The sequence below is a fragment of the Larus michahellis genome, chromosome 26, assembly GCF_964199755.1.
Source record: "Larus michahellis chromosome 26, bLarMic1.1, whole genome shotgun sequence".
Classification (NCBI taxonomy): domain Eukaryota; kingdom Metazoa; phylum Chordata; class Aves; order Charadriiformes; family Laridae; genus Larus; species Larus michahellis.
This window is the reverse complement of record NC_133921.1, coordinates 2,856,082-2,881,761: the sequence shown is the minus strand read 5'-3', so window position 1 is coordinate 2,881,761 and position 25,680 is coordinate 2,856,082. Positions and strand designations below refer to the sequence as shown.

The window sequence follows — 25,680 nt, the reverse complement described above, 5'->3', positions numbered from 1 at the left end:
GCTGTCTCCAAAAGGACACGTGTAATCTCCGGGGGTCCCCGTGCCGGCCCCAGGGCCCGCCCCCCCCCCCATTCCGCAGCGTTACAAAACGACAATATAAATAGCTTTGTTAAAAAACAAAACGGGAGGAGGGGAAAAAAAAAACAAAACAACAAACAAACAAACCCCAAAAGAACAAAAATGTGTTTGGAAGGTGGGGGGGGGGGGGGGGTAGGGACCCCAAATCAGTAGTGTGGCCGCGGGGCCGTAGTGTTGGGGGACACGTGTGTCCCCCCCCCTCCACGGAGATGCAGGTGGTGGCCCAACCCCGGGGCCGGATGGGGATAAAACCCCCAGGATTTAAAAGAAAAAGAAAAAGGGGGAGAAATGCCCCAAACGGCTCCTCAGGGCGGGGGCGACAGCGGGCCCGGGGTGGGACAAGCCCCCAGCCCCAGATCTCTGCCGGGAAGCTGGAGTTGGGGGGGGGGGGGACGGACGACACCGGGAGCGTGTCACCGCGTGGCCTCGCCGTGGTCGGCATCGTCGTTCCCACCGAGCCGCGTCCCGCCCCCCCCCGCCACCCCGGGCCGCATCCCCGGCTCAGTAGTGGGGGGGTCCCGCGCCCCCCGACAGTAGTGGCACAGTCAGGAATCCAGTTCAGAGGCGACGGGAGGGACGGGGAAGTGGGGGGGGCCGGGATGTCACCGGCGTCCCCGGGCTCCTCACCGCATGCGGTTCTGGCGCATGAGGGGGACGATGCAGGAGGGGGGGCCCGCTTTGCCCAGGAAGGGGTGCTTCAAGAGTTCGGTGGCGGTGGCCCGTTGCCCCGGGTCCCGCACCAGCATGCGGTCCAGGAAGCCTTTGAGGGAGGGGGAAACCTGCGGGGAGGCAGCGGGGGGGGGACGACCCTCAGCGACGTCCCCGGGACGAGGGGGACACACACCCCAAGGGACCTCGGGGACCCCCCCCCGGGGGGTTCCCCACCCCACCCCCACATCCCCCCGGGCTTTTTACCTTGTGCACGTTTTTCAGCTTGGGGGGCAGGTTGTCCCGGATCATCTTCATGGCCTTCAGGGGGGGCTCGTTGAAGTACGGGGGCTCCCCGTCCACCATCTCGATGACCATCACGCCCAGGGACCAGATGTCCACCTGCGGGGGGGGGGGGACACACGGCAAAAGTGGGGGGGGTCACTTCACGGGTGAGGCCGCCCTGCGCCCCCAAATCCGCCCCACGTGCCCCCAAATCCACTCCGTGCGCCCCCAAAGCCGTCCCGCACCCAACCAATCCACCCCACGCCCCCCCCAATCCATCCCACGTCCCCCAAATCCGCCCCGCGCTCCCCAAACCTGCCCGATGGCCCCCCCAAATCCACCCCATACCCCCCCAATCCGCCCCATGCACACCCAAATCTGCTCCACACGCCCCCAAATCCACCCCACATTCCCTAAATCTGCCCCATTCAGCCCCAAATCTGCGCCATGGCCCCAAAATCTGCCCCGTGCACCCCCAGAATTGCCCAACGCTCCCCCAAATTTGCCCTGTGTGCCCGCAAATGCATCCCACGCCCCCCCCAAATCCACCCCACACTGCCCCAAATCCACCCCACGCCCCTCCAAATGCATCCCACGCCCCCCCAAATCCACCCCCATGCCCCCCCAAATCCGCCCCATGCCCCTCCAAATGCATCCCACGCCCCCCCAAATCCACTCCACATCCCCCAGATCCGCCCCACGCCCCCCCGAATCTGCCCCACACTCCCCCAAACCGTCGGGGGGCCGACCTCTGGGCCGTAGGGCAGGCGGGAGATGAGCTCCGGCGCCATCCAGTACGGGGTCCCCACCAGCGACTTCCGCCGCGGCACCTCCTTGTTGACTTGGGCGCAGAACCCAAAATCGGAGAGTTTCACCTGAAGGAGGGGGGGTGTTCTGGGGTGAGAAGGGGCGGGCGGGGAGGAAGGCTGGGCGCCCGGCACCCCCCCTACACCCCGGCGCGGCGCTCACCCTGCCGTCGTGCGTGAGGAGGATGGAGTCGCTCTTGATGTCGCGGTGGATGACGCCCTGGGCGTGGAGGACGGAGAGGGCCTTCAGCACGGCCGAGCAGACGGCCGCGATCTGCTCCTCGTTCATCCTGCCGGAGGAGGGAGAAGGTGGGAGGCGAGAGCCGAGGGTGGCAGGGGACGGGGTGGGGGACACGCACACAGCGAGGCTGGGGACATACCTGGTGTGCGTGACGATGTCGGTCAAGGCGCCGCCCTCCAGGAACTCCATCACCACCCAGAGCTCGTCGCCCACCAAGTAGCTGTTGTACATCTCCACCACGTTCTCGTGCTGGTAGTCCCGCATGATCACCACCTGCGGAGCGCAGGCGGCCATTCAGACCCCCCCCGACACCCAAGAGGGGGTGCTGGGGGAGGCCGGGGGTCTCCCCGAGGGGTCCCCGCTCCGCCGCACCTCGTTAAAGAGCAGCTCGCGCCGCTGCTGCTTGCGCAGGTCCATCTTCTTCACGGCCACCAGTTTGCCGGTGCTCTTGACGGTGGCGATGCAGACGATGCCGGTGGAGCCCTCCCCGATCTTGATGAAGTTGTCCAGGTAGGTGCGGGGGTCTCCGGGATCCACCACCATCTGCAGGGCCGCCCGGAATTGCTCGTGGGAGACGCGCTGGGGCTCGCGTTGAGGGGAGCGGGGTTGCTGCGGGGGGCCGGGGGGCGGCTGGCGAGAGAGGTGGGGGTCCGAGGCGTGCGGGGTGAGGCCGGGATGGGGCGGTTCGGGGTTTTTGGAGCGTGACGGCGGCGGCGGCAGCGGGCCGGGAGGGTGGGCTCGGGAAGAACCGGCACCACCGCTGCCGCTCACCGGACCATTGGATGCCACCTCCTGCGGTCGTCCCGGCCGGTGCTCTGCCTGTGAGGAGAGGGGAGAAAAGGGACGTGAGCCGCGGCCGGAGCTGGGGGTTTTTCCCCCAAAACGCCGACCCTGCGGCTTCCGACCGAGCGAGCGGGGCTGGACGCTGCCAAAGGAAAGGTTTGCGCTAGACAGAGAAGGAAGGAGAGGGAGGAAAGGGGAAGGGGAGACCACAGAAGAAGCCAGCAGCCGCTTCGGAGACAGGGCAGCGGGGAGGAAAGCACGGAGCCGGTGGTTTTTCGGTGGTGTGCCGGTCTTCCCGGTCTTTATCGGGGCGCAGGAGCTGGCGTTTGCGGAGGAAGCGCAGGAGAGAAGAAGCTGCTCGTCTACGAGGCAGAGCGAGGAAAAACCTTCCGCCCAGGGGAAGGAGAGGCGGCTGCCAAGCGGATCCGGCTGGAGCGGAGGGGAGCGAGGAATTGGGGGGGGGCGGGGGGCAAACCTTTACCTGAGAACCCGCGGCCCTGCTGGGGTCGGTCTCAGCCCGCGGGTAGGTATTAAAAGGCCGTCCCGTCTGCTGAGCCGTCTTCATCACCCCTTCGGAGACGGGGATGTTGGGAGTCCGGATATTGGGCCCGGAGAGCGGGCGTTTGTCCCGGGGGGATTGCGGGCTGGTCTGGCCGGCGTAGGTGGATTTGGGGCGTTTTTCGGAGGGTTCGGGACGCTCCCGCCGCACCACCCGGTCGGCCGGTTCGCTGTAGTCCCTGTCGGCGGGGTAATCCCGCCAGCCGTCCCCCTCGGAGGGGGTTTTGGGGTACTCGGGAGGGGGCGGGCGGCCGCCGGCGGGGGGAGCGGGTTTGGGGCCGGGGTCCTGCCCGCGGGGCTGGTGATGGTGGTGGTGATGGTGGTGGTGGGCGCGTTGGTCCTCCCTCTCCCGGGGTCTCTCCTTGCCCTGCTCTAGCTCGTTCCTGGCCCCGTGGCGGCTCTTCTCCTTGCTCCTGCCGGCATCCTCGTGCGGCCGGGCAGCGGCCGGGCCCTCGGAGAGGCCGTTCTCCTGGTAGAGCTGGTCACGGCGGGGCGGGAAGGGGGGGCTGTCCCTGCGCAGAGAATTGGAACGGGACACGGACATGTTCTCAAACTCGTCCAGCAGCCAGGTGAGGGAGCCGTCCTTGGCGGCTTTGCTGCCCCGCACGATGGTCTTTGAGCAGGAACGAAGGTGGGGCGGGAGGCGGGCAGGAACACAAAGCACGAACAGAACAAAAGAAAAAAAAAAAAAAAAAAAAAAAAGGAAGAAAATAATAAAAAAAAAATGAAAATGAAATGCCTGGTGGTGACGGGGGACACGGCTCACACAGAGGGGACGGGGTCTGCGGGGGCTCGATGCCAACTCGGTCCAGTCGGAGGTGGCTGAACCCCGCGGAGGAGGCGGCTGGGGGCCGGGCGCTCGGGGAGGGGGCCCTGCCTTTCCCCACCAGCCCCACTGGGAGCTTTCTCGGGACCAAAATACCCTCGGGGGAGCCGGATCCAACCTTGTCCCTCTTCTCCTGGATGGGCCAAGCGTCGGCAAGAGGCACCACACCCCCGAGGAGGCTTTGGCCAGACTGGGGGGGGCTCACGGGGCAGGGGGGCTCCGTCTGCCCCCAAAACACCGTTATTCGTGCAAAACCAGCAGGTATTTCCCCTGGCTGGGGTCGAGCTCTGGGGCAGGCGCTGGCCCTCCTCCCCTGGGTGTCAGGAGGAGGGAGAGGAGGTGCAGCCGCGGTTCGTTTAGCCAAAGGTTAACGAGCCCATCCCGGATGGGAAGAGCAGAGCAGGGAATGACGAAGCCTGATACTGGGAGGCAGGTCCCAGCCGGGTGGGACACCCAAACTGGGGAGCTGTGGGCTGCAGCGGGGGCAGGGGGGGGTTTCCCACAGCTCCCAGTATCAAACTGGGCTGGGGCGGGGAGGGACGTGCCCCGTTTGCCGGGATTTGAGCCTCGGAGGGTGCGACCGTGCAGCAAGGGGACAGCAGGAGACACCCCATCCCCGAGGCCTCTCGCCTCCCTCTGAAGAGGAGGATGCCTTCCTCCGCAGAAAGCATCTCCGCACAGGGCAAGCGAGCGCAGCCCGCCGTCCTCGGCTATTTATATCCCCTCCTCTTCCTCCTCCTCCTCCTCCCACCACCTCGGGAAGCGGGTTATTTTATCATTTTAACAGGCGAGCGAGGCCTGGACCTCCACAACAAACCCCGGCTGCGTGGGACGCAGCGGCTCCCGGCCACCAGCCACGGGGCTCGGCAGCGCCAAAGGGGCCCCGCCGGTTTTGGGTCTTTTTGGGTCAGCAGAAAACGGCACTGAGGCTCGGAAGGGCTGCAGCCGGCGTTACTCACGGCCGCTGGAGCTGCCCCATTGTCCAGGGCAAACCAGCCGAGGCAGCGAAGTCGCCGGGCATATGCCGGTCGCACCGCGGCCGGTGCCGGGAACTTTAATTAGGGTGATGTTGGAGGGATGGCGGAGAGCTGGGGCACAGGGACGGCGTGGGTGTCCTCAACTGAGGCGAGCAGACAAGCCAGACTTTAAAAAAAATGACATAAGGGCAGCTCGGGGAAACACAGGCACGGGGAAGGGATGAGATGGGAAGGAACAGACACCGTTTCCCTGGCGTTTTCCTGTAGGGTGGGTTTTTTCCAGCTGCCCGAAGCATGCGGGAGAGGTTTTCACCCCATCCTGCGCAGCCCCGCACGTAACGGGGAAGGGGCAGGCGGTCAGCCGTGGGGTTCGACACCAAACCATCACCTTACCTGCTCCGCGGCACCCTGGAGAGAAGGCATGGAGCCCAAACGATCCCCAGTCCCGGCTTTCCGGCCCCAAAAGCAGTCTCAGAGGCCGCGCCGGCGGAGCTGCCTACCTTCTGCGAGCCGTGCTGGATGGCGGTGATGCAGACGGGATCCACCAGCGGCTTGGGGCGCTTGGCCGACTCCTCGATGATGCCCTGCCATTGCCGGGGCAGCCCCGTGAACTTCTGCTCCTGCTGGTCGTAGCCGGTGTGGACGCGGTGCTCGAAGTTGGAGGGAGCCGAGATCTCGATGCGTTTCTTCTTCTTGCTGAACATGGTGACGCCGGCTAGAAGACCTGGGGCGGGGGGAGGAAAGGAAAGGGACAGAAATGAAGGCTGGAGGAGGACGCAGAGGCGGGCAGCGCAGCGGGGGACCTCGGCAAGCCGCAAAACGAACAGCCCCTTCATTAGGAACTCGCTCTCTGGCAAAATAATTACCGCGCCAAAAAGGAAACACCTTGAGCGACCGCGAGCCCCGCGCTTCGTTAGGCTGCTCGCCGTCCAGGAGGGTTTCGATAGCTCCCCCCCCCCCAACCTCGCAGCTGCGTTTGAGACACCCCGTTTTTTTGCTTATCCCCCCCGCCTTTTTTCCCCCCCGCTGTGTGTTCGAAGACGCATTCGCAGCTCCCTCCTGCCGTGATTTATTTAACGCAGCCGTCGCGACCCGAGGGAGACTTTGGGGGCTCCGGGCTGCCCATACAGCACACAAGAACCACCCCCACCCCCCAAAAAAAAAGGCTGGCTCCTTGGCCCGCCGTCCCTCTTTGTCGCCGCCCGGGTGGGCCATTTCCTCGGCTCTTCCCCCTTTTCCCCGGCTCTTTCGCTTCCCAGCAGCTTCCCCCGGACGCGCTGTGCCCCGGCTCCCGGGGGTTTGGGGCCAATCTTGCCAGTGTTTCGCAGCGCCGCAACGAAAGTTTGGCAACTGTCCCCCGTCCCCGTCCCCCCCCTCCCCAAAAAAGAGCTTCAACCGACCACATCGCAGCCTCCTCGGGGCAGAAAACCCCCACCGGGACAGGCAGCAGGTGTTAGTATTAAATCCAGTACGGTATTTGGCGTTATACTGAAGCTAAACCCCAGCAGCTGTGGGGAAAACGTCAACCGTGTGCTCCTCGGGGCTCATCAGCCGGCCACCAATGGAGCCAAAGCATCCCCTTCCAGCATCGCCCCCCTTCCAGCATCTCCCCACGGCAGGGAAGGGGAGCGGAGCGGAGCCCGGCGGGCAGGAGGACGGGAGCCTGGCCAGAACCTTGGAAAAAATCTCCCTAATTCACGGTGTTTTTCTCAAGCGGGTGGGCCGCGGTGGCAAGACGGGGAGGGGGTGGCCACGGGCAGCCCTGCGTCGTGGAACGGCTTCAGGAAGACACCGGAGCGGTGAGGGGGTGTCAGGACAGGTCTTCTCCCCTCTGGGATGATCCTGCTTTTTTTCCGCTTCGCTTCTCTTCCTCCCCAGCGTCATCCCAGGTTATTTTTCTTCCAGGAAAAGAGACGTTTTGGGAGCCCCGTCTCGCCGATATTTTGCCGCGTCCCTTCTCCCTTTGATGTAACGCTCCGAAATTTAACAACTAAGCAGAAAAACCTCCCACAATTAAAAGCTAGGAGGTTTGGGTTTGGTTTTGTTTTGTTTTGTTTTGTTTTTTTTTAATGAAAAAAAACAAAACCAAACCCACAAGGTGCGATGAGGAAAGCAGCTGGGTACGAACGCAAGCCCGGGGAGAAAAGGTCATTTGGCTGGACGTGGGTGACTCACCCCGTTCCTTCAGCCTTTTACCTAAAGCGCGTCACCTAAACCCACATTTGAGCCCGGTTCTAAGGCAGCGGTTGAAGTTCCAAGCTGAATAAACCCGCCAGAAAAACAGCCTGACCTGCAAAAAGCCGGGCGTGGAGATGCTCAGCCCCGGCCAGAACAAAAGCCGGGTCACTCCGGCGCTTAAATGCAGGTCGAGGAGCCTAAAATACAAATAAAAGCATTAAATTCAAACCCACTTTTGGCCCGACAAGTTGTACGGTTTCCCTCTGCGGGCTGCAAAGGCAGAGCCGCCCCACGCAGCCAGTTTTCTTGGTTTATTTACAAGTTTTGTCGTTTTTTACGGCGTATTGGAGTCTCCCAGGATGAAGGGCTGCGGAAGCCGGGCCCCAGGGTGGACCATGAGGCCGTTTTTCCTGGTGTAAACACCCGCAGCCGGGCACAATAGAGCCTTGTTTACACCGTCCCGAGGCCTGCATCCTTCCAAGCTCAAAGGTACGCCGTCGAGCCTCCCCTAAATCAACAATTCCAGCTTGGTTTGGGGTTTTTTTTTTTTTTTTTTGAGTTGTTTCAATAATTTCTGCAGCAGAGCAGATGCTGGAAGGCGGCGCGGTCTCCGACAGGCATGTCTCTGCTCCTCCAGACCCTGAAGCAGGAGGGGAAAGGAAGAAATAACTGTGTTCGGGGAGGAAAAATAACTATAAATCGAGGTTTAGACGGATAGCACCACTGGAAAGCGAGTCCTCGCTCTCGGGCACCGTGGCTCAGCCAATATTGCGACCGGGACGAGAGCCAGAGAGAAACAGGTTGGACCCTCTTAAACCCCAGCGTGAGCCGAGGGGAGAGATCAGCGACTCACAACGCTCCCGAAACACCTGGATGACCTTAAACTCTGATTTTTTCCCCCCATTAAACACATGCGGAGCGTCCTGCGGGTCCGGCCCTGTGTAGGTGAGGTGGCGGGGGCAGCGGATGGCGACCGAGGCGACTGGTCCCCTTGCCGAAACGTCCTCGCCGTGGCCTGGAAAAACCGGTACCGCCAGGTATTTCCACCGCGGCGTCCCGGCTACTGCCGGCAAACGGCGCCCAGAGCTGCCAACTCCGCCGGTGGTTGCCAAATCCAGCTGAGCTCCGTCACCACCGGCCGGTTCTGAGCTCAGATGATGCCGGGGCTCGATTCCTGGGGATCTGCTGACCCTCGGTGAGCCGCGGTCTGGGAGGTGCTGCAATTAACGGGGGTTAAATGATGATTTTAATCAGGCTGCGGCGCAATTCCCGGTGTCCGTACGCCGACGCTCCTCACCGTGGGGACGAAGAGGATGAAACTGCGAATTAACCCTCCTTTTCCATGTCTGGAATCACAAGCAGGTTGGCAATTTCACTTGGGAAGCAGCTCAGGCTTCAAGATATCACAAAAAGCACCCAAAAATCCCCTTTCCGGGGACACAGAGCGCTGGAATGCCACCACGGGGACGAGCTCCCCAAGCCGCCTCCAGCTCCAGCCCTGCCGTCTGGCCGGCAAAAGCCCGTCGGCGGGGGAAAAACCAGTTTTTATTTGTTCGTCAGTAAAAAGCAGGCGGCGGGGAGGAAGCACACCCCTCCCGCACGGGCTCCGAGGAAAACAAACCTGAGGAAGCCTGGCATTTTCGGCCACTATTTCTGATTTAATCCTCGGGGAGCCAGGTGACAGGTCCCCATCCCACAGAAAGGGACGATCCTGGGGACCGCGGGGAGAGCGGCGGAGCCGGGGCGGATCTGGCTGTTCCCACTTTCACTGCCTTCGGGTGGCGATTGTGGCCGTTTCCTTCCATTTTAGTCTCCCGAATCTGCTTCCGACAGGCTGCCCCGGTGCGAAACGCAACAGCTCCCGAGACAAATCCCTTGTTCCACGCAGGAAATCCCAGCTCCGGTGCTCCGCAAAGGCGCTCCCTCCTCTCCAGCGGTCCCGGTCTTTTTCTGATTAAATCCCCCATCCTTTAGGAAAAGTCTCGCTCTGCCTGGATGCCTCCACCTCCGGCCTGCTCCCCCTTCAAAAATGAGGGGGATCATACATATTTGCGATCCCCCATTTTCCCTGCTCACCCAGGGGTCGGACACAGCCGCTCGCCGGCTCTTTGCGGCACAACCGAGCTCCGGCTTGGGCTGGGTCGAATCCTGAAACGTGCCACGCAGGGGCAAAGACGTTAATTAGGAGTAAACGAAGGCGTGAGCGAGCAGCCAGCAGGTTTATGGGGTTCCTGAGCCAGGAAAACTTCACCTTGCAGACCCCGACGGATAAAACCTCACCCCGGGGCGGGCGTTTTTGTTCGGTTCATCCTTTTACCGCCGCGGTGAGCATCACGCCGGCTTCCCGTAGCTTCCAGGTCAGGCCGACCGCCGCCGTTTCTGGGAGGAACTGGCATTTCGTGCCATTCCTGTGGCAGGATCGTGTCCGAAAGGAAAACCCAGGTTGTTCCCTCCTTTCACCCGAACTGGTTGCTCCTGAACGCCGTCTTCCTTGGCTCGGCATCCTTCCTCGCACGCAAGAGCCTTCGTGGGGAATCGCTGCCTGGACACAAGTCCCGTTCCTGGGTGGCGAAGGGTCTCCTGGTTTGGGGAGACCATCGCTCAACTTGGTGCGGGACGTTTAAAAACCGCTGGCTTTGCGTTTCCCCGCAGGGAAGGTGAAGGGAAACAGAAAAGATAGAAAATACAGCTGGAGGATTTACACCAACCCGTGCGCCAGGGGCTGGAGCATCCGAGCGCCTCGGGACATCGCCAGTTAAGCTAATCAGCCTCCAAATCTACCTCGGATTCGAAAAATAAATACTCTCTGGGGGCTGGTGGGGGCGAAGAGGGGGTGGGAAGGGGCTGGAGGAGCTCTGGGAGGTGGGACGGGGCTCTGGGAGGAGGAGGAAGGGGGTAGGAGCGGGTTAACGTCTCCCCCTCTCTGCCAGATCCTCAGCCAGAGCTCCGCACATTCCTCAGCCGTCCTAGCCCAGGTCAGATTCCCTTTATCTCCGCTTTTGTTTAATTAGTCAGCCATTAACTAACGCTTCCAGCAGCCCTGAGTAAAGGAACGAGGGCAGAATACTCTCCACCGCTGACAAACACCCCGAAACCCCACGGTTATCGCTGCCGCGGAGTTTCCTCCCGCCTTTCAGATGAGAAATAAAGGAGGGAGGGAAAACCAAAAAAGACGACAGAGGTGCACACGGGGAATTTGTTCCTTTCCATAAAATCTAAACCCGGCAGATGCGAGCGTTCGTTGGCAGGAGGGTCCTGGCAATGGCAAAGGGATTTAGCAGGTCCCCGGCGGGATCTGGCAGCAGCGTCCCGGTTGTCCCCGTGCCGCAGGAGACATCCCCGGCGCGGCTGTCAGTGGTTCACACACTCGTCTCCTCCTTCAACAGCCAAATCACCCTCTGGTGGGGCGGCAGAAAGGGGCTCTTTGGCCCACGGCTGCCTCCCGGAGACGCAAACTCCCCACTTTCCACCCGCCGCAAGCAAAGAGTTGGATTTCCAGACAGGATTTAAGCTCAGAAGTTGGCTGAATTACGTGGGGCTGGGGGAAAAAAACCACCCCATGCAGAGTCTCGGCCGCCCCCGGCATCGGCTCGGCTCGCCCGGAGCCTCCTGCCAGGCCAGAGGAGCCCACGGGACCCCCGAGAGCAAAGGGACCCCCCAAGTGCCATCACCATCACCCACCGCACCAATTCACCGCCGGCTCTGGCATTCGGGTCTCCTCCTCAGCCCACGAGGAGTTTTAGGGCGTCTTACGAGCCCCCAGCCCTCTTTCCCACCAGGACAGCAGACATTATCTACCACCGGAACCACCTTTCGCTTGCCACCAGCTGGGAAGCGGTAGCCAGCCGAGCAGGACGCCTGCGCCAACGGGATATTCAGGTTTTTAAAGTCCAAATTCCGCGTCTGGCATGGATGGAGCGGGGGGGGTTCAGCTTTCCCCTCCTGGATGGGTTTTCAATTTTTCGCCTTTCCCTCCCCAGGCAAATGCGCTCCCCCCACCCCGGCTCCGCGCAGGGAAAATGTGAGTCCCTCCCCTCCTCCTTGCCAGAAATAACTCGTTTCCCCCCCGAAACCCCGGCCTCACCTCGCAGCGCTGCTAACAAACACCAGACCCGCTCCCGCCGGCAAGATGGAGAGATCGCCTGTCGCTCCGCGCCGTTCCAACAGCCGCCCCGACCGCGCTCCGGCTCGGAAAGAGGAGTAAACCTCCTCTGAGAGCCGCAAACCTCCTCTGAGAGCCGCCCCCCCGCCCCGGCTGCTTCCCCCTCCCCAAACACCCCGGGTAAAACTCGTTAAAAAAAAAAACAAACAAAGGTAAAAAATCAGCCGGACTCTGCGTTACTCACCCTCATCATCCTCCTGCTTCCTGCGAGCCAGAGGGGGAGGAGGGAGAGATGAGTGCAGGGACCGGGGAGCCCCCCCAAAACCATGTACAGGGGGGTAAAAAAGGGGGTCTGGGGGTGTCGCGGCTCGTGCCGGAGGCTCCGGTCCAATGCTCCCGACTCCTGACGCTGCAAACTCCCAAGCGCCTCCTCCCCCGGCACCAGCGAGCGACGGGGCGGGGGGAACGAGCGCAGGATCGGGGCCGGCATGTGGGGTCTGCGGATTCCCAGAACCTCCCCCTCCCCGAAACCCAGCTCCCGGACCCCAGGAGCCGCCCCTGGCCCCCCGGTGCTCCTGGCACAGGGCCCTCTCCACTTTCCCAGCTTCACCGGTTACTTCCCAACCTGTTCTTATCATCCGGAACCGGTTTCGCAGGCAGAGGCTTCGCGCTGGGACAGCCGGACTTCCCTCTCCTTCATCCTCCGGCACTCGGATGCCGGTAAATCCCGGTGTACCCCAAAAAATGGGCGTCCGGGGTGGGGGGGAACCACTCACGGAACCAAAGCCCGTCCCGCTCCGAAGTCAGCGACCGAAATAACAGCTTCCCACCGTCTCCCAGAGGGTGACTAACGCCGGTCCCACGATCCCACAGGCATTATTTACCATTTTCCGGGACGGGGAGCGTCGCCGCCGTTGAACTCTCGCCCACGCTGGAGAGGCCGGAGAGCGAAGAGCCGGGAGCAGATGGAAACGCGGCCGCTGCGAGGCTAAGAGGGGTTAAAGACGAAGCTTTGGAGAGAGAGAAGCGGAGCAGGAATAGAGGAGATTTGAGCCGGGAACCAATGAGGCAGCAACATTTGAAACAAAGCAGCCAGTCAAGTGCCCCTCCGGGCGGCTGGGGATCGGGAGACGGGGAAGGAAGGAGAGGGAAAGGGCAGGGAGAGCCGGCAGAAATCCCGCCAGCGATCCTGGCAGGAAGAACCAGCCCTCCCGGTAATTTCCCCTGTCACACCGCGCGTCCGAGAGCCCCCCAAAATCCCCTCTGTCCCCCACGGGAGAGAGAGTGCCGGGGAAGCATGCCCGTCGGTGGGGACCACTGGCCATGCTGGCGCTGCGGTAGCCAAACCCTCAAGGACCAGGACTGCCGAGGGTCGGGCTGGTTTTAAGACCCCTGATTCTGGACCCTCTGCAGGAGGATAAGCCCCTCGCCCGGGCATCAGAGCCCATCGCCTGGGCATCAGAGCCCATCGCCTGGGCATTGGAGACCCTCACCCGGGCATCGGAGCCCATTCCCTGGGCATCGGAGACCCTCGTCCGGGCATCAGAGACCCTCCAAAAGGCAAGGACCACAACTCCGCCACGTCAAGCCTCTGCCTCTTCCTCCATCTTCTGCCTGAAGGAGAGCGATGCCGTTCCCTTAACGAAAGCGGCGCTAATTGGCGGGTCCCATGAGGTGGTGCGCGCTCTCTGTCTCGCTGGCCGGGAGGAGGAACGGTGGCCAAGCCCCCTCTGGCCCAGAAAAGCTGGATTTCGCTCCTCTCTTTTCTTCCCTTTGCTCTTCGCTCAAAGGAAACAGCCTTGAATGGGCCCGAGGAGCCGGCCACTCTTGTTAACGAACTTGGGACGTTTGTAATTGATGGCAGCCCTGCCGTGCCGAGTGGCTCCGAGCCTCCGCCGGGCACCGTCCACCCCATCGGTGTTTGCCAGGAAGGTGCTGGACCACGAACTCGCAGCTGAGGAGGTCGTATTTTTATTCAAACGGCTTTTACGGGGTCGGGGCGGGGTATAAAAGCCCCCACAGCTGAGAAAGCTGATCACCTATGGAGGTTTACAAGGAGACTGCTCACTTCCCATTTGCGCTAATTTTCCTGGTATTTACTCTGTTTCAGAACATTCACACATCAAAATATCTTCTGCGCCGCCGTCCGACTGCTAATTGGCGCTTGGAAGCTTTCCTAGAATCCCATCAGAAGGACGCAGCGGCCGGGGAAAAAAAAATCAAAAGCAGCTCATCGGCTGCAGACTGTCCTCTCCCGCCACCCCTCCTTTGGGGTTTTTCGGTGTTTTCCTCTCCAATTTCACCAGCGACCACCTCACGCCGCTCAGCTGGAGGTGACAGCGGAGTGCCACGGGTGTCCCTGGTATCACCAGGACGGAGGATCCTGACGCCCTGGGCGTGTCCAACGGCAGCTCCGTGGATTCCTGAACCGGGATCCACCAGTGCTGGAGCCTTTCGGGATGCGAGAGCTGCACGCGTGCTCGCAGGGAGAAGGTGGTTTGCTTAAAACCTCGACAGAGAGTGGCGGCCGCAGCGATTTCATCCCAAAAAAGCACCAAATTCATCCCAAGAGATGCCTCGAGACTCTATTTTAGTGTTTACGCGCTCCTCATTTTATCTGGTTTTGGGAAAACCAGCTGCAGAGAATCAGGAAGAACTCGAGCCGCGACACCTCTGTTAACGCAAGGGGCAAAACCCATTTTGTCCTTCCGGAAAGTGGTTTCTCTCGTGTCACTAGGAACAAGCGGCGGCTCCGAACCCTCCGATCCGCACGTCTTCAGAAGCTGCTGCCACTACACAAACTCCCCAGCTGCTCTCTTCGGCTGCCAAGAGCGCAAAGAGCCCCCAGCATCACTTTTAGAGCCTCGTGAAAGACGCCAATTAATTCACCAAAAGATAAAAGCACATCAAAGACATAGCTCTAGCCCCCAAATCTTTCAGGAGCCGAATGAAATTAGGGAAGGCGCACGTCTTCCTAACCCTCACCTTGCCGATGAGCCTGGCGTTTCCTGAACCTGCTGCACGCTCGGAGCCACCGAATTCGCCCCTTCCCACCATGTGGGCACGTCCCGGCAGTGCCTCAGAGCCCCGGAACAAAGGATTTTCTCCCAAATTAACTCCGCTCGCAGCTCGACCCTGCCAGGAGCTGAAGCAGGCTCCGCTCCCACAGCGGCATTTCAAAATATCCGTGTAAAAAAAAACCAAAAAAACCAAAACCAAAAGCGATGCATCAGCGACGACGGAGACTTCGCCCTCCCCACCAGGACACAGGCTCGGCCCCGCTGCCACCTTTTCCTTGGCAATAAACTCCTCCGGCAGCGCCAAGCCTTTGTTCCAGACTTTGCTCTTACATTTTGCTTTAAAAAGCCCGATATTTGCGCAGCGAGGACTGCGCCGGGAAGGTTCCCTACCTGCTGCTTAATCCCCTTGTCCCAGAGGTGCCGCTCAGCTGGAAAGCCGGGATTCCCTCCGCGGAATCACATTCTCCGAGGACGGAAGATATCCAAGGACAAACCTGAAGGGAAGCGGCGGAGACGGGCGTCCCCTTCCAGCCGAGGCCCTCGACGTCTCGCTCCGGCGAGAGGGTGGAAGCGTAAGGCTCGGCCGGGGTTGGTTTAACCTGGTTGAACTGGCCCGGCTGGCTCCGCGCAAGCCAGGAGGCTCGTCCTGCGCTGGGAGTGGCAACCATCAAAGAGGAGGAAAGGTGTCAGCCTTCCCGAAAACCGGGGACCTGCTGGAGGCCGCTGGAGCGTGCCGGGCCACGTCTCGGTACCTGGGATGGATTAAACGACCGATTTCCGCTTAAATGAACCCGATATCCGCAGGCGGACGATGGAGAGGGAGAGAAATCCTGGAATTCAAAGCATCTGAAGTACTCGGTCACCCCTGCCAGGATCCTCCCGGCTCCAGAGGCCACGCACCTCCCCGAACGGCAGCCTCAAAAGCTCCATCAAAGGGGATTAATTTGCTTTAATCTACCGTTGTCCCAAAGCAAAATTTCCGGCCTGCGGGATGCAGCGACGCAGGGCACCGGCACATCAAAGCTCTGCTCGATTCCTGACGCTCGTCCCCGCAATTCCAGGGCGGGGGGGCTCCAGCTTGGCAAAGAGCGGCCCCGGGTGTTCTATGGTGTTTTATGGCGAGGCCACGTCCCTTCTGTCCTGCTGGGGGGGGGCACCCCAGCGCCGCCCCACCGCCCTGGCACGACGTGGGGGCCAAGACGGCTCCGTACGCGGGGAATCACGGGGCGAAAAAGCGAGCCCGAGGTGCTAAAAGGCCCGGCTGCTGGACCACCGAGTTGAGGCCGTGGCTACGTGACCCCCACCGGCGGCAACCCCACCATCAGACGCGGCCCCCAGCGCCGGGGAAAAAGGCTTGCGCTGAAGTTTCAGGTGCAGGAGCCTGACAAGCCGGGGCTTGCGGGGAGGGAAGAGGAGCAGGGAGGTGAAACTTTAACCCCGTCGAAAACCACGGCAGGAGGTTGTTCTCTCGGGGTTGTTCTCTCGGAATAAATCCGTTTGGAGTCAGCAGAGCTCATGGCAGCTGAAATCGGGGGCAGCTGCCGCACCTCCGCGGCTGAAATCGGGGAGCTGCCCGCTCGAAAAGAGAGGGGAGCTTTCGACGGGTTATTTCTTATCTGGATAAATCTCCCTCTTTCTTTTTAGCGGTACAATTGCCTCAATACCGCAGGATTTGGCTGTGAAGAGCTGTAGGAGAGAAATCACAAAGCCCAGCCGTCGGTGGAGCGAGGGTTAAGCCAGAAAATCAAAATATTGTTTCTGAGCTGCGCAAACACGAAGCCTCCCCGTTTCCAGCTGCATTTGGTGCTCCGCGGAGCAGCGGCAAAGCAACGCCGGGTCCAAAACCAGCCACCGCCACACGCAAAAACTCGCCCGGCACGGCGTTTTTCTCCCGGCGGAAAGCTCGGGCTTCCAGTGAGAAACCAGTTCTCATTTTTGCCCCTTTTTCCACCCAGCCCCACCAGCACTGGGTGCTTTAAGGCCCCAAAGGCGGGTTTCTGGGAGGCTGGTGCCGGCTCTTCTCCCAACTCGCTCCGCAACAAGGAGCGAGGCACCTCCAGGCACTTCGTTTTCCCTTTCGATAGAGCAGAATAACAAGCGGAAGATGACGATGATGAAGAGCTCCGAGGTCTTCGGAGAAGAGGCGCCGACGCCAACCTTGGGGAAAGGATTCGCACCCTTCACAGCTAACGCCCAATTTTACCCGATTCTCTGAAGATTCACGGGACGGGTGCGATCCTTCTCCCCCAGACAGAGCCACCCAGCACCCAGAAATTCTCCCTTAAAAACACCATTATTGCACCAAAACCGGGCCGGTCCTGCCGTTCCCCACAGACACAATTTGAGCCTGGAAGCGTGGGCTCCAATTACCCTTATCTCGGTTTCCAGAGACACGGGCAAGAAGCGCCGCGGACCCAATTTCTGCCGTTAAAGCAGAATTAGCCACATGTAGGGACATGCGGGGAGATGAAATCTTGGGGGGCTTTGGGAAAATTTATCCTTTTCGGACCCAAATTGATCATCTCCAGACCCAAATTGATCCTCTGGCTCTTTATGCTCTGCCAGGCGGCCCTTGGGTGCAGGATATCACACAAAACTCCGCTTATTAACCTCCGCTTTCCCCACAAACAGCTTTTTTCCCTGAGCTTGGAAGTTCTTCCTTCACGTAATCCCCGCTCCGGTGCCCGCCTGCCGTGGGAAGGGCGAGAGGACTGCACCCCAGGGCACCACAGAAAATAATTAGCGCCGCGATTAACGAGGGAGCCAGGCAGCGAAGCGGGGCGGCGGGTGAAAGCGTCACTTTTCCAACGGCAGCGGCGACCCTGGAGCACAATCTGGCCAAAAAGATCCAAAACGAAGGAAACTCCGTCCTACTACGTACCTGACAACATAGAAAGGGGGGATTTTTAATTAAAAGGGCATCATTTCAGCGCGAGAAATGCAAATCACACGGCGTTTTTGGGATATCTGTTCCGGGAGCAGCAACAGTGTGGAAAACTTGGGAAATGTGGACTGTTTCGGCACAGGGGATGAGGAATATCAGCCGAGGAGCTGTTGTATCTGCGACTCCACGCTCGCAGCGGGGTTAACCAAACCCGGGAGTGCGATTTCCAGAGGAAGTTCCAAATTTAAAAAAAAAAAAAAAAAAAAAAAAAAAGGAAGAAAGTGCCTCCCGGTTTATATCTGGCATCTTCTCCTCCCACCTATCCCGGCCAGGACAAACAGGTTCCTCCACGCACAGCAGATCCCTTTGGCCAAGGGTGGAGGGGAGGAACTTGATCTGTGGCCGATATCTTTATTCCGACAGCTTAACGAGGCGTTAAGCCACCGGGGAAGTAAACAAAACCGTCCAAGGTTCCCCCATGTATTTAATTCCGATGCGCCAGCTCTTCAGCAATGGATAAAATGAAAAAAAAAAAAAGAGAAACAAGAAAAGCGAGTACAGGCTCGACCTTGGGCTTGTGACAGAACCCGATTAGCCTTCGGCAGGCTGGCAGCCACCGCACTTCCCCATTTACCTCTCGGGGCTCCTTCCCGGAGGACAGGAGCGTATCCCGCACCCCGAAACGCAGGCTGGGGTTCCCTAACCCCTGCTGGAGGAGAAGCCGTGCGAGAGGGAGAAGCTGAGACCGCGTCGTTTTCATTCTATTATTAATTATCGAAACCAGATAACCCCGGCAGCAGCGAAAGGGCGTTAATCCGCACGGGGGGGGAGCTCCGCAGGGATGTGGCCTCACCTGGGAGCGGGTCGAGAGGCAACGGAAAAGCTTCAGAGCACAAACAAGCACCGGGAAAGCCAAAGTCCCTTCCATTTACGCCCAACTCGTCTCGCCGTCCCAGCGGCCTCGGAGGGGAATGGCTTGTAATGATGATTTTAACGCAACCTGGCAGCGGATTGTACCTCCCAACACGGTTTGGGCTTAAAAATCCTTATTGAGCAAGAAAGGCGAGGGGCGGGCAGGCTCTTCTGGCTCCCTCCCTGCTCCGAGGGCAGAGGGGTCCCTGCACGAGCTGAGCGGGGACCACCAGGGTCCCCAGTCTCCAACGTCCCCCTCGCCCCACTGCAAGGGAAGCTCGTTAAGGCACTAATTTCTGGCCGCTCTTCCAACACTGCGGATGTTCCCGGAGGGGAAGGCAGCAGAAAAAAGGGGAGGGGGTTTCTCGGTGCCGCCGCCAGCAGCAGGACCCCAAAGCCAGGGTGCCACATTACCGCGCTGCTCCTCGTTAGCCAAAGGCCGTTAGGAAGCTCCGGGACCCTACCTGAGCTCTCATTAAATCCCCCTCCCGCCGCAGCTGCTATTCTGCGGGAGCCTGCTCTCAAAAGGAAAAAAAAAAAAAAAAAAAGAGTCACTTTGTAAGGGAAGACCATTTTAATCAGCTGAAGTATTTGTTTCAGGGAGGAAAAAAGGGTGAAAAAACCCCACCCCACACAAACACAAGCACAAAACCCAGGGCCTCCCCTCTGGCATTAACGAGATGAGGCTCCTCAGACCCCTCGCGTACCTCCATGTCCTCGCTGGGGACAGCTGTGCTCCGTCACAGCGGACGGCGACCGTGTGGCACAATTCTGCGATGCCACCGGACCCAAATACGCTCCACGGAGCACCGATTCGTGGCTTTATTTTTTACAGCCCAAGGCTTCCTCCGAGGCAGGAGCTGGCGGGTGAGGGGAGCGAGGCACGCCAAGAATGCGAGCCGGGACTGACACGGCCATCTCCAGCTCTTCCCCCCGCACCGGGCGTTAATTACACGCGCTCAAACGAGCTGGGGGGCTCTGGCGGGATGAGGCATGGGTGTCACGAGGCCCTTTCGAGGGGTATTTCAAAAGCGACGGGCGCTCAGCTCCCTCTCCGGCTGCTGGAAAGGCCCCAATGTGGCATTAAATGAGGGTAAAAACACCGTCACGTTCGCACGATGCGTGGATTCCCACGGCCCGGACTCGGAAAAATGGGAAATAAAAGCTGGGAGCAGGTACAGCACCGGCTGATTCTCCCCACTTCGTTAGGCCGAGAGATGTTAACGACCTGATTTGATGCCGCCTGCCCGGAGGGGAGCACCCCACACACTGGGAAGGCGAAACGGCGAGGTTCTGTCTTTAGCAACAACTCGTTAACTCTGGGGTTAACGAAGCCGGGACGGGAGGCAGAGCACCCCCCACGCCCCGTTTCCGACAGAGCGGGCTGGATGCTCCCGTAACAGGCAGCCCAGAAGTCAATTTATATTTCGGCAAACGATTACCATTTGGTGCTAATTAAAGTGCAAGCTGATTAGTCGCGTAAAACCTTTAATTAGCCCCTTACATCATTTGCAGACATTATAGCTTATTTGCACCGTGTAAGCGCACGACACGGGGAAAGGAAGAGCGGAGCGAGCAGGGTTCAAAAGAATTACGCTTTCATTAAGTCCAACTTTATTAGAGAAAAATCATTGTTAGTTAAACATCCTCCGCCTGCAACGCAAGCGCCCCGAAAACCGAGCAAGAAACTTGCGCCCCGAATCATTTACGCGGGGAGAAGGAGCTTGGAAGGGTTTGGTTTAAAGCCGCAGGAAGAGCATGTGAGGGGCTGAAGAGTTAAAAAAAAAAAAATAAAAAAAATCCACTTGTCAATTACGCCAATTAATGAAAATTGATGAAACCAAGAAGGCGGTTCGGGAAGGTGAGCTGTGCCGGTGCCGCCCAAACACTAAACCTACCGGGGCTGGACTCGTGAGGCAGACAGCAAATATCCCTCCCCTAAGCTCAGGAGAAATCAGTTTTTATTAAATAAAAAACGATGCGGCTGTAATTAGGCTGTGGGAAAGGTGTGAAAAGGTCCCTGGGATTTCTCCCTGCGCCGGGCGGGACTTTGGGGGACGCGTCCTTCCCTCCGAGGGATCTCACCAAGGAGCTGGGACCCGCGGGCACGTCATTATCCGGACGCTCGTTTTGGCTGTGAAAAGGACATTGCAGTCAGGAAATCCCTCTGGAATTGGGGAAAAAAAGCATGCGGTGTGATAAAAGCGGCTCTTTTCCAAGCCAGGACGGGAGCACGGCGGTGTGTGGGTCCCCCACGGGAGCTGGAAAACATCCCGTGGACGTTCAGAGGGAACCGTTTCTTCTCCGGCAGCGCCAAAATCAGCTCCACGTAAGCTGTAACCGCCAGCGATGATGCAGAATTACGCATCCACCCCCTCTGCCGAACACCCACAAATGCCTAAATTATTCCTGGGAAAAGTCAAGTGCAGAGGAGCCGAGCCTGGAAGAGGAAAAAGCGCATCGCAGGGAGGTTCCACGCCGGAGCTGCCTCATCCCACACCTTGCCCCTTCCCGAGCCGATCTCCTCCGACAGCTCCCGAGCCCGTGGTGTCCAGGTTCCAGGCTCATCCCCGGACAGGCGGGCGGCAATTAATGAGACGTCGCTGATGAGATCGGAGCCGGCCAGGCAAACCCACGGCTCGCGGAGCCCACGCGCCCATAAACGAGTCACCAACCCCGCAATGAAGCGCGTGGAATGGTTGGGAGCAAAACCTTGCGATTTTATTTATTTTTATAGAGGCGGCTTCCTTCTGGCAGGTTTGATAAGCACCGGGAACGTAAATGTCACCTCCGCAAACGCAAATAAAGATAATCCATATCTGGAAAACATCTGGGAATGGCACAGGAGTTTCCACTCAGCGAGGGGAAAGGCAGCCCGAGCCGTCGTTATCCCATCGGCATCTTCCCTGGAAACTTCTGCCGCTATTTTCAACGCCCCAACACCTTCTAGTTAATTACCTTTAGTTGGGAATCGCAGCGGTGACTCCTCAGCAGAGCCGGGAGGGTTCCGAGGAATCTTTCTGAAGGCTGGAAAGCAACTCCGTGGATTCTCGCAGCCTCACGTCACGCCCCCGCCGGGTACCACCTTCCTCGGTCCCGTTCCTACGTGGCATTTACCCGCAGCTCCCAGAAAACCTCCCTCAACCTGCGCCGGGGACCGTCCATCCATCCAACAGGTTTATTTCTTAACCAGAACTAACGAGACTTGCCTTAAAAGGCTGCCAGGATTAGTTAATGTTTGTGCTGGCAGCCAGCAGCTAATTCTTTGGCCGCTGTTCAAACTTTGGGGCTTTATTTAAAACCTTCTTTTTTTCTTTTTTTTTTTTTTTTTTTCTTTCGGGTGTGTTTCCACAACTCTCGCAAGGTCAGCTGCATCTTCCCCACAGCTGGGTGTTCTCAATAAACTCCAATTTGCAGTTATTTACGCGCCCACCACCTCGGGCGCTGCCGGAGCCCCTCCGCGGCCCTGCAGCCCACCCGCTTAATTGTTGCCAAACTCGGTAAAATCACAGGCAAAACGCAACTAAAAACTCTTCTTGTTTTGTTCTCTTTTCCCTTCCACAAACAAAGCACCGCCGGCGCCGGGAACGCACAGAAAATGAAGCGCAGGGCAATTACCTCCAGCTGCGGGTACATTCGGTTGGGCGAACTCGTGGGCAGAGGGAAAGGGGTTACACAAATTAGCAGTTTCCCAGCCCAAAACCTGTACCCGCGTTGGGCACACGCTGCCTTGCGCTCCCGCCTGTTGAGCCTCCATCCCCGCTAACAGCTCACCCAGGAGTTCGGAGACAGCAACTTCTATTCTTGCCCTGCTCCCCATGGGGCAAAACTGGGGGAAAACCCCCTTTTCGAGGGGTTTGGTGTGAGACAGTTACGGCAGCCCCCGGGGATGCCGGTACCTGGCTCTCTCCAAACGCCCAGCCCAAAGTCGCGTGAAATGCGGGGAAAAAATCTGCCCTGGGGCTCTGCCGCTCAACCGACCGTTAACTCGCCTGGCTAATGAGGAGAAAAACACCGTGCCAATGCTAATGGATGTATAAAACCCCCCCCCCCCCGAACCGAGAACGCAGATAAAAGACACCAGAAAAGACAATTCTTGGATGTTTTTCAGTGCTTCCAGCCACCTGCTGCTGCCCAGCTGGACCCCAGCGTGTCGGCAAGCATGTGGGGAGGGCTTTGATCCAATTTCCACACCCCAGGAGACGAAGGGGGCTTTTTATGAGCACCTAACAGCAACGCCGATGGTGGTTCTCCCGATTCCCCTCCCTCCTGCGCTCGGCGGAGAGCATCAGGCACAGCCCAGCTGGGAAAGACCCTTCTCCGCTATCGGCCTGCAAAGTGCAGGGGCAGAAAAAGGGGCTCCTGAAGAGCGACGCGCGGCCACGGGAGCCCCCGAGGAGAAGGGGCTCCTCCAGGCAAACCGTCTTGTCTCCGTTTCCTACCTGCCAGGAAGGAAAAACTCTTCTCCAACTCAGCTGAGCATGCCGGGATCCTCCGGTGGAAGATCTGCAGGAGAACAAGAGATTTCCGTGAGGCTCTGGACCTCAAACATCCCATAACCCGCAATTTCAGCCTATTTTTAGGCCGGGGAGTGTTCAGAGGAAGGCAGGGCCCTATCCCTACCCTTCCCTCGGCCTCCCCACCCGCTGCCCGCGCCCCTCCTGCCTCGCCCCGCATTCCAGGGCTCCCCCCCAGCCCCAAGGCTTTGGGCAGGTCCCACATCCCCCTCCCCAGTTTCTGCGCTTTCCCTGAGACCCCCCAGCTCCTCAGGGTCCCCCCCAAACCCAGCTCCATGCTCTCTAACCCTCCTCTTCTTCCCCTCCCCGCACCCTACCACCTCCCTCACCCCCACAACCTCTGCCCCAGGGCTCCCCCAGCCTCTCCGCCCCCCCCAGCACCCCTCAATCCCTCACACCCCCTTCCCCACTCGGCCCCTCACACCCAACACCCCCCTCCTTTTCCCCTCAGGCCCCCCCAGAATCCCCCACTGCCTCAGCACTTCCCTCCCCGTAGCCCCCAACCCCTTTACCCCAATTCCCTCAGAACCCCCCTGCTCCTCTCATGACCCCCCAACTCCTCTCAGACACACCCAGCTCCTCTAAGGACGCCCCCCCCAGCTCCTCTGCCTCAGGACCCCCCCCCCAACTCCTCTCACAACTCCCCAGCTCCTCTCACGACCCCCCCAGTTCCTCCCAGGACCCCCAACTCGTCTCACGACCCCCCAGCTCCTCTCACGTCCCCCCCAGCTCCTCCCAGGACCCCCAACTCATCTCACGACCCCCCAGCTCCTCTCACGTCCCCCCCAGCTCCTCCCAGGACCCCCAACTCCCCTCAGGCCTCCCCAGTTCCTCTCAGCCCCCCCTCAGACCTCCGGCCCCCCCAAGGCTCCCCAAACCCCCTTCCCCCGGCCCCCCGTGCCCCACTCCAGCCCCCCCTTCCCCTCAGGCCCCTCCACGTCCCCCTCACGTCCCCCTCGCCCCGCCCCCCGCCAGCTCACCCCTCACGAAGAGCCCGGCGGCCGCCGCTCCCCTCCCCTCACTCGGCCGCCGCCATGTTGCGATCGAGCCGCATCCGGGCACCCGCCCTGCCCGCGTTCCCCCGGCAACAGGCTCCGCCCCCTCTAGGCGGGGCCCAGTGGCGGGAGGGCGGGAATGAGGCGGGGCCTCGGCTCCAGGGGCGTGGTCTCACGCGGAGAAGGCGTGGGCTCATGGGGAGGGGGCGTGGTCTCTCGCGGGGGCGTGGCCTCGGACGGGGAAGGCGGGGCCGCGCACATCTTTTGACCTCGCCGCGCACCCGTAGGAGCTGTGGCGGCCGTCAGGGCGGGCTTAAAGGGAGTCTAACCAATCAAAGGGCGGGAAGAGGGAGATTGGCGTCCCCGCTGTCCAATCGGAGCGCGGCGCGGCGGAACGGGCGGCAGAAAGGGGGTGGCGGCGCGCTAAGATGGCGGCGGTGTGAGGTGAGGGTGGCGCGGGTGCCCTCTCCACCGGTCTCCGGTGCAGGACGGAGGCCGGCCCCCGGTGGGGTGGGGAGGCTCTAACCGGGTGTTTCCCCCTCAGGCCCCGCCGGTCGCGGTGCTGCCGGCCCGTCGGATGGCGCTCGGCGCTCTGCTGAGGGCCGCGGCCTCGCTGGGCCGCTGCGGTACGTACCCCCTCTCCCCGCTCCTCCCCCGGTTCCCCGGCCTTTCCCCGCCTCCCCGCCGCCGCTCACCCCTCTCTCCGTCCTCCCCTGCAGGTACCGGGGCTCTCCCGCCCGCCGTCTCACCGTTCTGCCCGCCGCTGGCCGCGGGCATGGCCACCCTCAACCAGATGCACCGGCAGGGCCGGCCCAAGCCGCCGCCCCCCAAGCTGGGGGCCACCTTCGGCCGCCCCCAGATCAAAGGGGTGGTGATCAAGAACCTGATCCGCAAGCCCAAGAAGCCCAACTCGGCCAACCGCAAGTGCGCCCGGGTGCGGCTGAGCACGGGGAAGGAGGTGGTGTGCTTCATCCCCGGGGAGGGCCACAGCCTGCAGGAGCACCACGTCGTGCTGGTGCAGGGCGGGCGCACCCAGGACCTGCCGGGGGTGAAGCTCACCATCGTGCGGGGCAAGTACGACTGCGCCCATGTCCAGAAGAAGAAAAAGTGAGGGGGGGGGGGGGGAACGGGACGGGGCCCCGTCTGTGAGAGGACACTGCGCTGGTGGTCCCCCTGTTTTCCTTCGCTGCACCCATTAAAGGCTGTCGCTGTGCGGGAGATGCTGTCGAGTGGTGTTGGGGGAGCTGAGGGGCACTGGGGGGGCGCTGGGGACAGACCTGGGGGCGCTGGACAGGTGTCTGAGGGGGTCTGGGGATACTGGTGGGGGCTGGGGACACTGGGAAGGGGCCTGGGGGTACTGGGAAGGGATATGGGAGGACCTGGGGACTCTGGGAGGTGTCCTAGGGACGTGTGGGGGGGGGAACTGGGGATTCTGGGGGCACAGGGGGATAGCGTGTGGGGTCCTGGGGACACTGAAGGAGTTTGGGGGTGCTTGGGGACACTGGGAGGTGTCCTAGGGACACGGAGCGGGGAGAACTGGGGATACTGAGGTGGGGTCCTGGGGACACTGGGGGGGTTTGGGCAGACTTGGGGACACTGGGGCGGTCCTGTGGACATGAGGGGAGGGGGCTGGGGAGAGCTGAGGAGACTGGGGGGAGTCCTGGGGACAGGGGGAGGGCTCCAAGGGACACGGCGGGGGGGAGCTAGGGACATTGGGGGGGGGTCCTGGGGACACTGGGGGCGTCCTGGGGGCACTGGAGGAGTTGAGGAGGGGCTTGGGGACACTGGGGGTGTGCTGGGGACACTGGGAGGAGTCCTAGGGACACTGGGAGGGGGAGAGCTGGGGACACTGGGGGCGGTAATTGGGGAC

The 25,680-nt window shown here is 60.7% G+C and overlaps 2 protein-coding genes across 7 annotated transcripts; one reads left to right on the top strand and one right to left on the bottom strand.

Annotated features, from left to right (window-relative positions):
- Positions 1 to 6: 6 nt before the first annotated feature.
- PAK4 (p21 (RAC1) activated kinase 4) lies at positions 7 to 23,929 on the bottom strand. 6 transcript variants are annotated; one of them, XM_074567247.1, is made up of 10 exons: positions 23,796 to 23,929; positions 22,741 to 22,804; positions 5,703 to 5,926; positions 3,323 to 4,012; positions 2,431 to 2,877; positions 2,198 to 2,331; positions 1,981 to 2,107; positions 1,761 to 1,886; positions 994 to 1,128; positions 7 to 857 (listed from the first exon to the last, which is right to left on the bottom strand). In XM_074567247.1, the coding sequence occupies exons 3-10, from the start codon at positions 5,904 to 5,906 to the stop codon at positions 702 to 704; spliced, it is 2,019 nt and encodes a 672-aa protein (XP_074423348.1). In that variant the 5' UTR covers positions 5,907 to 5,926; positions 22,741 to 22,804; positions 23,796 to 23,929; the 3' UTR covers positions 7 to 701. The 6 variants fall into 6 exon arrangements, with proteins under 6 accessions (XP_074423348.1, XP_074423349.1, XP_074423347.1 ...); XM_074567248.1 differs by lacking the exons at positions 22,741 to 22,804; positions 23,796 to 23,929 and adding exons at positions 12,367 to 12,492; positions 12,976 to 13,098; XM_074567246.1 differs by lacking the exons at positions 22,741 to 22,804; positions 23,796 to 23,929 and adding exons at positions 12,367 to 12,470; positions 12,976 to 13,093.
- A 254-nt stretch (positions 23,930 to 24,183) lies between these two features.
- On the top strand, positions 24,184 to 25,002 carry MRPS12 (mitochondrial ribosomal protein S12). Its single transcript, XM_074567254.1, has 3 exons — positions 24,184 to 24,254; positions 24,355 to 24,436; positions 24,530 to 25,002. The coding sequence occupies exons 2-3, from the start codon at positions 24,388 to 24,390 to the stop codon at positions 24,919 to 24,921; spliced, it is 441 nt and encodes a 146-aa protein (XP_074423355.1). The 5' UTR covers positions 24,184 to 24,254; positions 24,355 to 24,387; the 3' UTR covers positions 24,922 to 25,002.
- Positions 25,003 to 25,680: the final 678 nt, after the last annotated feature.